Here is a 12,966-nt window from a genome sequence, read left to right as displayed (position 1 = left end):
TTTTTTCTTCACCTTATTCGGATTGGCAGTGAGCTCCTCAATTAAGCCGTTTTTAATAGATAATGTACAGAGAATCTGTTCCTTCTACATTCCAAAAACAATACACCGATTCCTAAACATTTCCTTGTTCAAATCACAGAACACTGCATTTTTGGGAGGGTCTAACAGTTTCCTAAACAGTTAGAAAGAACTCCACGTAACACGGGCACGTAAGGAAATTAAGCCCAGTTTGTTCCTTAATATGGAAATAGGAGTAACCTGGGGTACAGATAGAACCTTTCCCCAGATAAGCACTTCAACCCTGTCCCAATTTGACGGCAATAAACCTGACTCCATGCCATATAATAGGCGTGGCACAATCTTTTGATGGTGATATTTAAGAATCGGAACTGCCGAAAAAAAACTTCCACAATTTCTATCAAAATGGCACAGTTCTGTGCCGCTAGCATTCCTCCAAGAATGCCAACTTAGAGGCCGTGGCAGTCAGAGACAACCGTTCTTCGTAAAATTCCTCTGCAATGGATTGAGTACAAGTTTAGACAAGGTAAAATTGAGAGCATGTAAAGCTGATTGAAACTGGTTGTAACTTCTTATAAAGATAGACCAAGATCAGACCCGTGTGAGGTCTTGCAAGGTGAATCCAAAAACGAGGACCTGCCTGTTTTATCCATGACCGATGAATCCGCCACAAAAAGGGAGGGAGACCCAGACAGGTTTTTATCTGGAATAATGCAGGCCTCTGAAGAGAAGGAAATCCACCACTCTTGAGGAGCCATAATCTCCTCTGCGTTCCCTGAAAGATTAAGACTATGGAAGGCTAAAGGGTCCTCATTATGTACTATAACTTGAACGATTGATTTGTCAATTATTGGTTGGGACTGCAGTAAGGCCACAGAATCAGCAGGGTCCCTCACAGTATTCTCAGCACCTACCGGCATCACGGGCATGGCACCAATAGAGGTTTTCACTACGATGGAAAGACTAAGCGGGACGAGATGTAGACATCCCTTTATATCCAAGCTTTGCTGGACTTCTTAGCGAGTAACAGTTCATCTATATGGAAGCCAGCAGCGCAATAAAGAGGATTGTTTAAGTGTGGAGAAGAAGGTTTAACATTATTTGCATCAAGGCAGCCTGAAGTGCGAAGAGGCTCCCGCCCGACGTACACGGCGGGCCACGTCAGGCCACTTGCACTGCCACTGTCAATATCGAATGGTGAATGCTGTAGTAGTGCAAAAGTGATACTAAAAGTGTTGAAAGTGCAGTGTTCAATATCATTATCTTGTAGATATCTATTGATTTTTAGTTCATATGTAGTTGCCCAAAAGGCTGAATTCTATATGTGCTTTCTGCTGGTGTTGCAGACACATCCAGCCACAGAGCCTCACCTCAACAGTGCCCCAACCACCTCCAGGCTCTAAGGCAGGAAGGTACACTCCCTACTGTGCTCTCTCCAGGCCGTGTGGGTACAGAGGCCCTGGTCACCACACCAATCTTCAAATTGGAGAAGGCCTGGCAAGGACCCAGGAAGGCAACCTTTTCCCCCACCATGGTGGAATGCAGATTACACTCACTGTTGATGCCCTGGAGTCAATTTCCTCTCTGTGGCGCCTTTTCTCATCAACCAGCAAAGGCAGACGTCAAAGCGACTCACTCGCAGCTCTCCGCCGTGCCGCCCTCGCCACTCGAGCAAAGCAGAATGTTGGGGGAAAGAACGTTGGCATGTTAGAACGTTGGTGTCAAGCAGCACTTGCCAGTACTGCTTGAGTTCCGCATCTGACAAAGCAGCCGCTTCCAACTCTCTGCAGTGTATACTTGAAATGGCTACTGCTCGTGTTTCAAGTCCTGTTCAGGATGGTATATCCTTTGTTGGCAGTAGAGGTTTTGCTGGCTTTGGAGGCAGTGTGACCATCTAGCCCCAATCTGCATTCCAGCAGAGGCATCCTGGGAGGGATAAGTTTCCATCATTGGACAGCCACCTCCAAGTTAGGTGTAATGTTGTCAAGAGCCTTATTGGAAGTCTGGCTAACTCCCAACTCGATTACTGGATTGGAGCAGAATCGCAAAAAATTTGGTAACCCCTGGAATTTAGGAAAATTCTGAAGAAGACAATGACTGAGATATGCGAGAGGGCCACGCTAGGAACCAGCATTGGCTCGGCCATCACCACCACATTTCAGACCTCGACCTTCTACTTGACAGGGGAGACCTTTGCAAGGCAAATCCCTCCCTTTGAACGGTGTACATAACCAGTCAGCTGACCAACTTTAGCAGCATCGCCATCGCCGGGCTGAAGGAGTCTGCAGGCTTGCAATTCACTTGAACCACCCAGAACTGGTTTTTCTCTGTTGCAAGCTCTTCCATCAAACCTGGAGCCTGTAATCGTTAGTGGGCATTCTCAGTGGTCTGCTGCAGTGCTTGGAACCCTGCAGTTCTGACCTTCACCAGAAGAGGAGCCTGCCGGGATCCCAAAGTCCAATCACAGCTCTGCAAAGAGCCTACGGACCCTGTGTCCGGGTCTATTCAGTTGGCCGTGAGGGTCGATTCAGAGTGCATCCACTCCACTCTCCAGAGGAACCATATTATGATTGCCGGTGGGTAGCCACAACCTGACCTGTCAAGAACCCAATAACAGTAAGGTGAGTCTATTCCAGCAGTTCTCATATATACAGCGCGGTGGGGGGTTCTACCTGTGTGGGTTTCATAGGGGCCAAATTACCTTTACCCATTAGGTTGTCATTGGGTGCAAATACCTGCTTACCTTAGTGCTACTTGGGGTTGACCCAGGCTAGTTGTGACAGAGTACCTACTTCTAGGCTAAGTCTTTTTGGAACCTAGGGGGTTGTAGCTGCTTCATTAACATTCTATAACTGTTTAAGCCATTTAAGTCATATTATAATGTCTGTTTTGGCTCTATACTTGCTTTTGTCTTTGTTTGGGTCTTCCTGTCTTGAGTGGCCTCACCTAGTGCTACTCACCTGTGACACTGAAGTATCTTTCTAGGACAGCTAAAGCTGTCCCACAACTCTTTGTATATAAAGGGCCTGTCTTTTGAAGTTAGCTACACTGTGTTTGAACTGCCTTTTAAGTGTAAGGCCTATGCTCTAACAACGTCTTTCTTCTTCTGCAATTACAGTATACTGTGGGATAACTTTGTGAAATGCTAACCCATAGAGTGTTACCAAATAATTATTCCTACTTGCACAGTGGCCTATTTTAAGACCCTATATAGTAAAATCAGCCCCCACATAGGAGGTGCGGTTATATGGGATGGGGACGTCAATTGTACGTTGAACCCCAAAATGGACAGGTCAGAGACAAAATTAGACAAGCCCACCCCCGCAGAGAAATCGATACAAGCCCAGCTGAGGGACTTTGGGCTGGAGGACATATGTTTTGGCAGCAACACCCGAATTATAGGCACTACTCACACTATGCCGCCCCACATAACCTGTACACGAGATTGGATTACATGTTCGCCACACTGGAACTTGTTGAGGAAATGACTGGCTCAGAATACAAGGCGAGAATATTATCGGACCACTCCCCTCTGGTGCTGACGTGGCGACATCAGCCCCCTAGAGCCAGAATCCCAACATGGAGGCTTAGAACCGAGGCATTGAAGGATACTGCATTCCGCGAGGACCTAAGGGAGGAGATAATTGGGTATTTTGAAAATACAGGAAGCGTGGAGTCAGAGGCAACCCTATGGGAGGCCTTTAAGGAAGGTGGTAGTGAGGGGGCATCCATATCTAAATCTAGAGGGCTCCAAGGGGATATAGAGCGAGAGTTATAGGAGACAGAAAAGAAACTAGAAGTAATTATGAAAAGAGGGGGCACCTCACAGGAAGACGCTGAACAGGTGAGCCAATTACAACAGGCTTGTGGGGGGCTCTGGGAGAGGCTATGCAATCTGAATTACAAAAAATAAATTAAAGGCAACATGCAGTGGAAGACAAACCGGCGAGGCTGCCCGCATGGCTATACAAGAACGAGACACCAAGATCAGCAATCAGGGAGATAACGGGAGAGCGTTATCTCCCTAATTGCTGGAGAGTGTGAACGAGGGATTCCTTAGATTCTACAAACGCCTCTATGAAGATGCAGGGGAGACTGCAGAGCAGGAAACTCAGGAGGCGCTAGAAGACAAAGGATTACCTAAACTGAATGAGGAAGATAGGGAGAACCTGGATGCCCCAATCACAATAGAGGAATTAGAGACCGTGGTAATACATCTGCCCACGAGCAAAGCCCCGGGGAAAGACAGGCTCCCTAGTGAATTCTATAAAACGTATAGACAACAAGTGCTCCCCCCGCTATTGGCAATGCTAAATGAGGCCTTTGATAAAGGGAGACTGCTGGAATCTCTGAGAGAGGCGGTAATTATTCTGCTTCTCAAACCTGACAAGCCAAGCACAGACTGTGGGTCATACAGACTCCCTATTCATGCTAAACCAGGACAGTAAAAGTCTCACGGCTGTGCTGGCGAACAGACTAAAGAGGGTAATAAATGTATACACCCCGACCAAACCGGATATATCCCATGCGGAAGCATATCCGATAACCACAGGAGGCTCCACCATATCATAGAACAGGCAGAGGGTGACCCAAGTGAAATAGCAATAGCCTTGTTAGATGCAGTGAAAGCCTTCAACTCTGTAAGGTGGCCTTGGATGATGGCAGCCATGAAAGAATACGGGATGGGGCCGGGGTACCTGCGGTGGGGGAAAATGTTGTATAACTCCCCAACAGCCGGGGTCAAAACGGGAGCGATAATTTCAGATAAATGGCAACTTAGTAGAGGCATGAGACAGGGCTGTCCATGGTCCCCGATGCTGTACATCCTTGCACTAGGACCATTAGCGATCTGTTTGAGACAGCAGTACGAAGAAATAGGGGTCCACACTAAGGGGGGACCGCACTTGATATCATTGTATGCGGATGATATGCTGCTATACCTGCGGTACCCAGAGGAAAACTTGCAGTACATCTTGGAGGTGATGGAGTGCTGCACGACTCTCTCGGGCATAGCAGTGAACCCCCAAAAATCGTGCATGTTCCCCTTGGGGAGGTACAGAGGAGTCCCACGGGAGAACTTACCTATTTTGCAGATAGCCTGGCAGACCAGAACATTCAGATACCTGGGAATTTACATGTATCACACGATTGTAGATGAGCACAAACACGGTGAGGGCAGTGGAAGGTATCAAGAACAGCATGAGGTTCTGGGCAAAGCTCCCCCTAGCCATAGTGGGGAGGGCGGCCTTGCTCAAGATGGTGATCCTACCTAGGCTACTACACTTCTTCGCAAATATCCCATACATGTTGCCCAAACGCTTTTTTATTAAACTCCAGAGTTTATGTAGAGGTTTCCTGTGGCATAACTCCAGAAACAGAGTAGCTCTATGGAAATTACAGAATACGTATGACAGAGTGGGCATAAACCTGCTGAACTTTGAGATATACCACTTGGCAGGGCAGTTACAATATGTCACTAGGTGGCTGTCGGAAAATGAGACAGCAGAATCTAGATTTCTGAGGGGTGAATGCGACCCTTATTTCCTAAAAGAACTGATATGGCTACCCAAACCAGAGATGCATGGGTGATCGAGACTGCTGGAATTGGGCTGGAAGACATGGCGCAAAGCGTGTCGAGCTGTGGGAAACCCGATCCCATGCTCCCGTCAGGTGCCACTCGTGGCACTACGCAGGTGGATGAGCAACTGAGGAAAGGGATCCGCAAACACTGGGAGCTGGTAGGCCTAGCGACCTTGGGAGATATATGGCAAGAGGGTAAGGCACTGGACTTCCAAACGATAGTGGATGAAACTGGGGTACATACGGGGCAATATATCACATATACTAGAATAATTAAATGGGTGAAGGAAACGTGTCCGAAATAGCAATAGCGGAACAACCAGACACTGCCATAAAAACGATGTACGATATCTCGGAGGGAGGGCACGAAATATCCCAGAATTTATGAACTGGTGATGTCTAGATTGGGTAAGGAGCTGCTCCAATTGAGACGAGGCTGGGAGGAGGAAGCGGGAGAACCTATGCAAGAAGGACAGTGGGAAAGAGCCCAGAGATATCATAAAAAGGTGTCTAGGAATGCAAGGCTGCAGCAGATTCAGTTATGTCACCCATAGAGCATACATGACCCCCCAGAAGATCGCCAGATTTGGGAGCACAGAAGTACAAAAATGCCCCAAGTGCGGGGAGGTGGATGCTGGGATGATCCATATGTTCTGGGCATGCCCAGAGGTGGGAAAATTCTGGGAGGAAGTTAAACTACGACTATCTGAAAAGGGAAGTAAGTTAGATGCAGAATCCATATGGGCATGCATGATGGGGGGATTTACCAGACCACGCAACCTGAAACACGTTTGCAAACTCAAGGACCTGGCCTACATTCTGGCCAAAAGGAGATTAGCCATGGGCTGGAAAGCAGCTCAGAGACCCAGATTAGAGGTATGGTGGAACGATCTCCTGAAATGGGCAGATGCTGAGACAGTAGTATAGTACGAGGCAGCCAGCAGAGGGGAGGGTGATGAAGTGGGACCTCTGATAGCATGGAGACAAATGGTAGCCACATTGTCTGGATCGTTCCATGCCAATCCCATTGAATATGACACGTCTGAGGACGGCGAAGGGGATTAACCCCAAGAGAAAGGAAATCTGAGGAACTGAGGTGGAAGCCCGAGTTAAAGTGGGGGGAGGGAGGAAGACAGTGATAAATAATATGTAAATGTATGCTAAGAAGCTTTTAACCGTAAATTCGGGTGTGATGGTTATGTTTTGGTTGTTGTAAAAAAATCAATACAATTTATTTATAAAATTATTCCCACTTGCCTTTTAATTGTGCAAAGTGTGCCTTAGTGTGGTAATGTAATAAACTAAAGTATATTTTTGTGCTTAGCTGTTAGGTTCCCTTTTTTAATCATATTTGTGTTACCTGTACTATACAAAAGTATGCTCCTCGCTTAGTTCAGTTTCAGCTTTGCTACTTTTAAGAGGGAGTGGTTAAGTTAAACTTTGGTTGTGACAAGCATGTTGCCCAAGGTTGGCTTCTCCAAGTCCCATCCAGGTATTAACTTTGAAAAACCCTTCTTAGAGTCGGCTTCCTCATCTAATGGGTAGTGGCATTTATTTATTTATTACATTTGTATAGCGCACAAACAGCTCAAGGGCATTGTGGCGCTGGTACTTGAGGGGAATTTAGTCACAGGGAGGGATAATCCAGTCATACAGACACAGGGTATCATGTGTATATATTTTCTTATGTTCTTGAATCATGACTGGAAAAAACCTTCTCTGAGTGGTTTGAAAGAAAATATATTGTTTGTTTGGATGACATTTTAGATTGCTGTCAATAGAAAGACCATGGTTTCACTCCTAATATGGGACCCCCAGGAAGGATAGCAGCTCTACCCTTCCTGCATTTGCAGGAGTGCACTGGGCACCAAAAGCGGCTTTGTACTTTTTTTGCAAGGTCGCCCCATATTACACTGTGCAAGCGAAAATGGCATCTTAATTGTGTGTCCTGAATACAGCAGTATAAACACTTCTGAGTGCTCTCGGAAAAGAAGCCCAAGGTGCAGAGGCCTCCTGGTAATCTCCATACTTCCCTGTAGGCTAGGCCACCGCTGGCCATATGGTGTCTGAAGCTATGGTCTGTTACTGAAACCATAACCTATTTTACCAGCAATTAATGTGGGATGCTTCAACTCCATGCACTGGATGACCTCATGAAGACATTCCTTCAGCCTCCCATTCAAGCTAAATACGAATTTGAGTGTTGTCCGGGTCAATGTAAAATATTTTGGGTAAAAAGTGTGAGGCCCAAGGGGACAACTAGAGAAGCAAGCCAACAAATATGACTAAGAAGATCTCTGTGTGCCAAGAACATGATTCCAAGGAGATAAAATAGAGGAACCATCTGGCTTGGTGTGTCCAGTCAAATCAAATTTAAGGTCTGCAACCACTTGACATTTTTCTGGCTCATGTGAGGCAATAAAAGTATACATGTATCGTGGTGAACACTGAGGGCCAGAACTGCGACCGGCCACTGCTGAGATTTGAAGAGTGAATTTCTCCATGGTGCAGGAGCTGAATGTTTTGTCAGTTTAGGGTAATACTAGGGGGGGGGGGGGGGCGGGGTGTCTGTGTCTGTATTCCTCTTGGAACGGACCTATGTTTCTTGAATGTTTGGTATGTACTTGGATTTAGAGTCATGAAGGGCAGTGAGGATCTGTATGGTGAGTTAGATTTCAATGGCCGAGTTTAGACTGTGCTTTTAACCAATGTTTTTCTCATTGCAGATGACTGACGTTTTGACAACTGTAAAATCAGTTAACAAAACAGACTGCACCACACTCCTCTCCACCTTTGGGGTAAGATTTTACTGTTGAATGAAGCCAGAATTGTTTGCAGATCGTTTGGTCACATTTTTAATTTCTCCATCCTGGAATGCTCTATGGGATCGTAATGTACTGAAAGTTCAGAGAAGTCACTGAATGAATGCTACCAGTCTGAGTCTTGGTGCCTGAACATATTTTCCTCAGGTGCAGTGCACTGACATCAGCCTCTCACTGTGCTGGTATGAAGCCGGGCTGTCTTTTAGAAGCGAAGGGACATTTGGCCTGCCTTGCTCTGCTGCCTTTGGTGACATTGGGTAGATAATGCAGGCCTGATGTTGTAAAGAGTAGAGTTGAAACATGCTTGGCGAGAGGTACTAGTCTAAACAGCAAAGGGTTCATTGGGGGTTTTCCTTCACAGGCAAATGAATATAAAAAATATCAGTGGCAAGAAGAACATGACTTGGAAGCTGCAGGAACAAATATATAGGTTGTGTATATTCATTGTTTTGTACTGTTCAGGCTTCTATATTGCGTGAGTTATCCCTCTTTTGGACAGACTCTCTCATATCAGGATTTTCCTGGTTGTCCTCTTTGTGTTCGCTCTACCAGTAAACATTCTTTTTCTGGTTTCACTCTCTGCTGCTCTTCCTCCGAGTGTTTCAGAATCGGCGCCTATGCGCTTTCCAGACCCCTGTTTGTATTAACTTACTGAGGAAGCATCCTCGTCATTTTAGATTTTAGAACAAGACGTTCTTTAGTCCCATCTTGACTGTATGGAAGGCAATGCATAAGCACGGCATCCCGAATCCTTGATAGCTCTGCTAATAGCTGTTCCGTGTAATGGTAACCATCTGGTTTGGGTGCTCCACAATGCAATCATCTGACTCCATTTCTATGTGCATTCCATTGGTTGTCCGCAAAAATTAGGCTTTTATTTAATATCACTTGATTGGCGTGCAGTGCCACCTATTCGAACAGCTAGTGATTCTACCAAATACATAAATAGTTTGATACGTGAGCTGCTCTATTTTACAACACTAGCTTACTCAAGTTCTTAAACAAAGAACTTGGTCCTACTCGTATACAAATGTTGCTAATTCTTGCTCATGATTAATATTTATTTCCAATTACATCTGTTTAGAAAAAATATCTTGTTTTCGTTTTGCTTTTCGCGTAATTTGTATAAGTGTTGCTTTTGTTGTTGATAATTAACTTTGATGTTTGCTTATTGAGTATGTTAATCTTGTTTTATATAGTTTTACATGATTGTATACCTGAATCTTGTGCAGTGATCAGGTGCCTTTGACCCTTTTCTTAAAGATGTCAAAATGTTTCACTCTCTCTAAGAAGTTTGAAAAAAAGGTAGGCAGTCCCCTTAACTCATGGACACTCTGGACAACTATTTTAAATGTACGAAATGGAAATGTGCCATCAATACCAATTGAGTTTCTAACTGATTCACACATTTTTTTGACAATAAATGTCAGCTCACTTTGTAAATAAATGTCAGTAAATGCAACCAGCCCAAATTATTAAATGAAATGTTTATCCACAAAACTGCAAAAGATTCACATACAAATGCATGTCTCTAACCCTTCGTACAATGCATTGGGGTATTGCAAGAAGGCAGTGTGTCGGTTACATCGGAGTCAGTATATTTCCTGTAGTCTTCTCTGTCCCCTCTTTGTATGAATGCGTTCATCCTCCTTGTCCCAACTACAATGTATTCCCTATAAATTGGGCTACCTTTCTCTTATCCTACCCTGTCGCTGTCTAGCTACATGTTTGTTGTTAACTGCCCCTCTTCTCACTATGAATATGATGGTGTTTCCTTTCCCAGCCTCTGTGGTTATTGTTCAGACACCCCTTCTTTTTCTTTGTGCAGATCTTTATAGAGGAACACAATACTCTGTGTTTTCATAAACCCCATCAGCCCACCTTCAGCTGGCTGGAAGCCTTACTAACTCCATAATGTTAAACAGCAGTGATTTAGCTTTTCACACGCTGCTGAGTATTTTCCACATAAAATGGAAATTGATTAATCCTTGTCTGTTTTCTCTTCAGTCCTTGGCAGATCTCACAAATGCAACTCGAGAAGATCTTTCACTTTGTCCTGGTCTTGGTCCCCAGAAGGTGAGTTGCAGCAGAGACAGCTGCAAGCAAAATAAATATGGTTCTCTGCTTGAGTAGGGAAGCAGAGACCTCTGCATGAGAAGGGATGACTATCTGAGGCAGAACCCGGGGACCTATGACAGAGGGAAGAGAGGTGGCTATGCTAGACATGGTGATGGAGGTCTGTGACTGGTGAGGAAAAGTTGAGATAGGCTGACTATGCAGTAGAGTGTGTAGGATAGAGCAGCGAAGGAACCACTGTCAGAAAGAGGATGGGGGACATGCACAATATAAAAGAGAAGTGATGCTCACACCAACAGAGTTGTTTGCGGTCTTCCTTCAAGAGATTGAAGGTAGGGATTGCTACAGGAGAGAGACGAGAGGGATACAGGAAATAAGAGTGTAACAGGATTCATACAAGGAAGTGTAGATGGGCGTAAGAGGGGGATGAGCGGTACAAACTAATGGTTTGAGAAAAGACTTCAGGAGTTGTAGTGTAGAGAGGTGTGAAAAAGGCATTGAGAGGTTATAGTTACAACCAGGTTGGCTGTAAAAGAGGGCATGGGCATAGTTTACCTACGTGGAACATTTATATTTTAATAACGTGCAATTGAACATCTGTATGTCCCGTTTGTAAAGGGCATTCTGAGATGTGAAAAAGGGTCTCTGGGGAGAGCCATCTTGAACTAAAAAAATATATTTTAAAACCAAACTCTGACTAGGACATTGGCTGCTAAAACAAATAAACACACATATATAGAACATTTTAACTGTGTGTTTTAAACGAAAACTATGATATGAATGTCATGGTTACCCGTTATGTGAAATTCTGATACCAATACTGCTGGGCATACGGTATGGTCCCCAATACTGGAACAATAATTACACATAATGCTTATTCAGTGCTTAATGCCCCCGTTTCATCTCCCTCCCCATTACCTTCCTTGCAGTTATTTAAAATGTATATCAGTGGGTATGCTGTAATCTTAACTATTCAAATGTGATATTACTTGAGCGTAAGGGATGGTATGTAAACCAACATGTTGCCAAATAAAAAAAAGTGCAAATATCAACCTGACTATTTTATGATCCAGAAGAAAAACATTGATAGGAAAGTGCTAATTGAAAAGACTGCACCTGTCTTATACAACTGATTAAAAAAAACACTTCAGATGAAGTATGTGCTTAGAACAGTGGGAAGAGGAACTACGCTAGCAGCTATAAGCCAGTTCGCCTGACATCAAAGGAAAGAAAGCACTGGTAAAGGAATGGCTTATGAGATATAGTGGGAGCCCATGCATGACAAATCTGCATGACTTTCATTTAACTTTGGGACTCTATGTAAGCTCATGGGAGAGTTTAGAAATGCAGATCTTTTGGGTTTCAGTAAAGCCTTGACTACTGTTACACAATTAAACCAGTATTGCAGCGCTTGGTGGGAGCTATGACGACGAACCTGGTTGTGATCTAGCTGAGGTACATATGGGAAAGAGTGCTGGAAAATGATCTGAGTAAACACTAGTGGCTACAAAATGAAATAAATGATACAGGTGGCAAGCCTTTTGCATTGTGAAAGAATCATAGAACTAGGATCATGATTGAGCCTATTGTTAGATGATTGGGTTACTGTGAGATGTCCGAAGTATTGTTATCAACCTCTCCTTTGCAGGAGGGTAATGAATGCCTTTCAGTGATACGACTTTTTGTCTTGTGGTCAGGGGTCAACTTTCAGTATTCTATACAAAGTGTTATGTTGCCTGTGAGGTGTTTTTCCTTGAATATTACATTGGTGTTATCAGCAGTTTATACTTAATTCAGTTCTGCAGCAAGCCTTGTCTTACAGTTTCTTTAGGCATGCTGTTCTGTGTGAGGTCTACATGCTTTAACCCTGCAGTGTGAGTCACATTTCAGTATTGTAGTCTTGATGACCTGTGCTAGATGCACATTAGTCCTACAGTGTCGATTGTATAGTTGAATCTTGTAGTGATCAGATGCCTCTGACCTTGTCCTTCGAAATGTCAAATAAAATGGTTCCCTCTATCCCTCTCTTAAACCCTTCTTACAGTGGATTGGGCTATTGCAAGAAGACATCCTGTCCTGTACATCCGAGTCAGCATATTCCCTGTTGTCTTCTCGGTCCCCTCTTCTTTGCATGGATGATTTCATCCTCCTTGTTCCTCGCAAACCCAGTGTATTCCCTGTAGATTGGACATCCTTTCTATTATCATACCCTTTCCCAGTGGTGGTCTATTCTAGCTAGGCTTTTGTTGCTAACAGCCCCTCCTGTTACTATAAACATGAAAGTATATTGTTTTCCAGCCTTTGTAGGTATTGTTCAGAGATGCCCATTCTATAGTTTTCTGTGAGTCTTTCTGTAGATCTTGATAGAGGAACACAATACTCTGTGTTTTCATGAACCCCATCCATCCCACATTCTTGCTTCCGTGTGAGGGTATGTATGTTTAAATTCTGCATTGTGGCTCCTCTTTCA

The 12,966-nt window shown here is 44.3% G+C and overlaps 1 protein-coding gene across 1 annotated transcript in view; it reads left to right on the top strand.

The window, feature by feature from the left end:
• The window catches only part of ERCC1 (ERCC excision repair 1, endonuclease non-catalytic subunit), a 333,113-nt gene that overhangs the window by 286,844 nt on the left and 33,303 nt on the right, over window positions 1-12,966 (top strand). The window contains exons 9-10 of the mRNA XM_069628983.1: window positions 8,325-8,396; window positions 10,428-10,496. Of these exons, the coding sequence (XP_069485084.1) occupies window positions 8,325-8,396; window positions 10,428-10,496 (141 nt within the window). The remainder of the gene's footprint in view (window positions 1-8,324; window positions 8,397-10,427; window positions 10,497-12,966) is intronic.

The sequence above is a fragment of the Ambystoma mexicanum genome, chromosome 12 (assembly GCF_040938575.1).
Source record: "Ambystoma mexicanum isolate Mex_15411 chromosome 12, UKY_AmexF1_1, whole genome shotgun sequence".
Taxonomy (NCBI): Eukaryota; Metazoa; Chordata; class Amphibia; order Caudata; family Ambystomatidae; genus Ambystoma; species Ambystoma mexicanum.
Note: the sequence above shows the minus strand (reverse complement) of the source record. Positions and strands in the feature narration are given on the sequence as shown.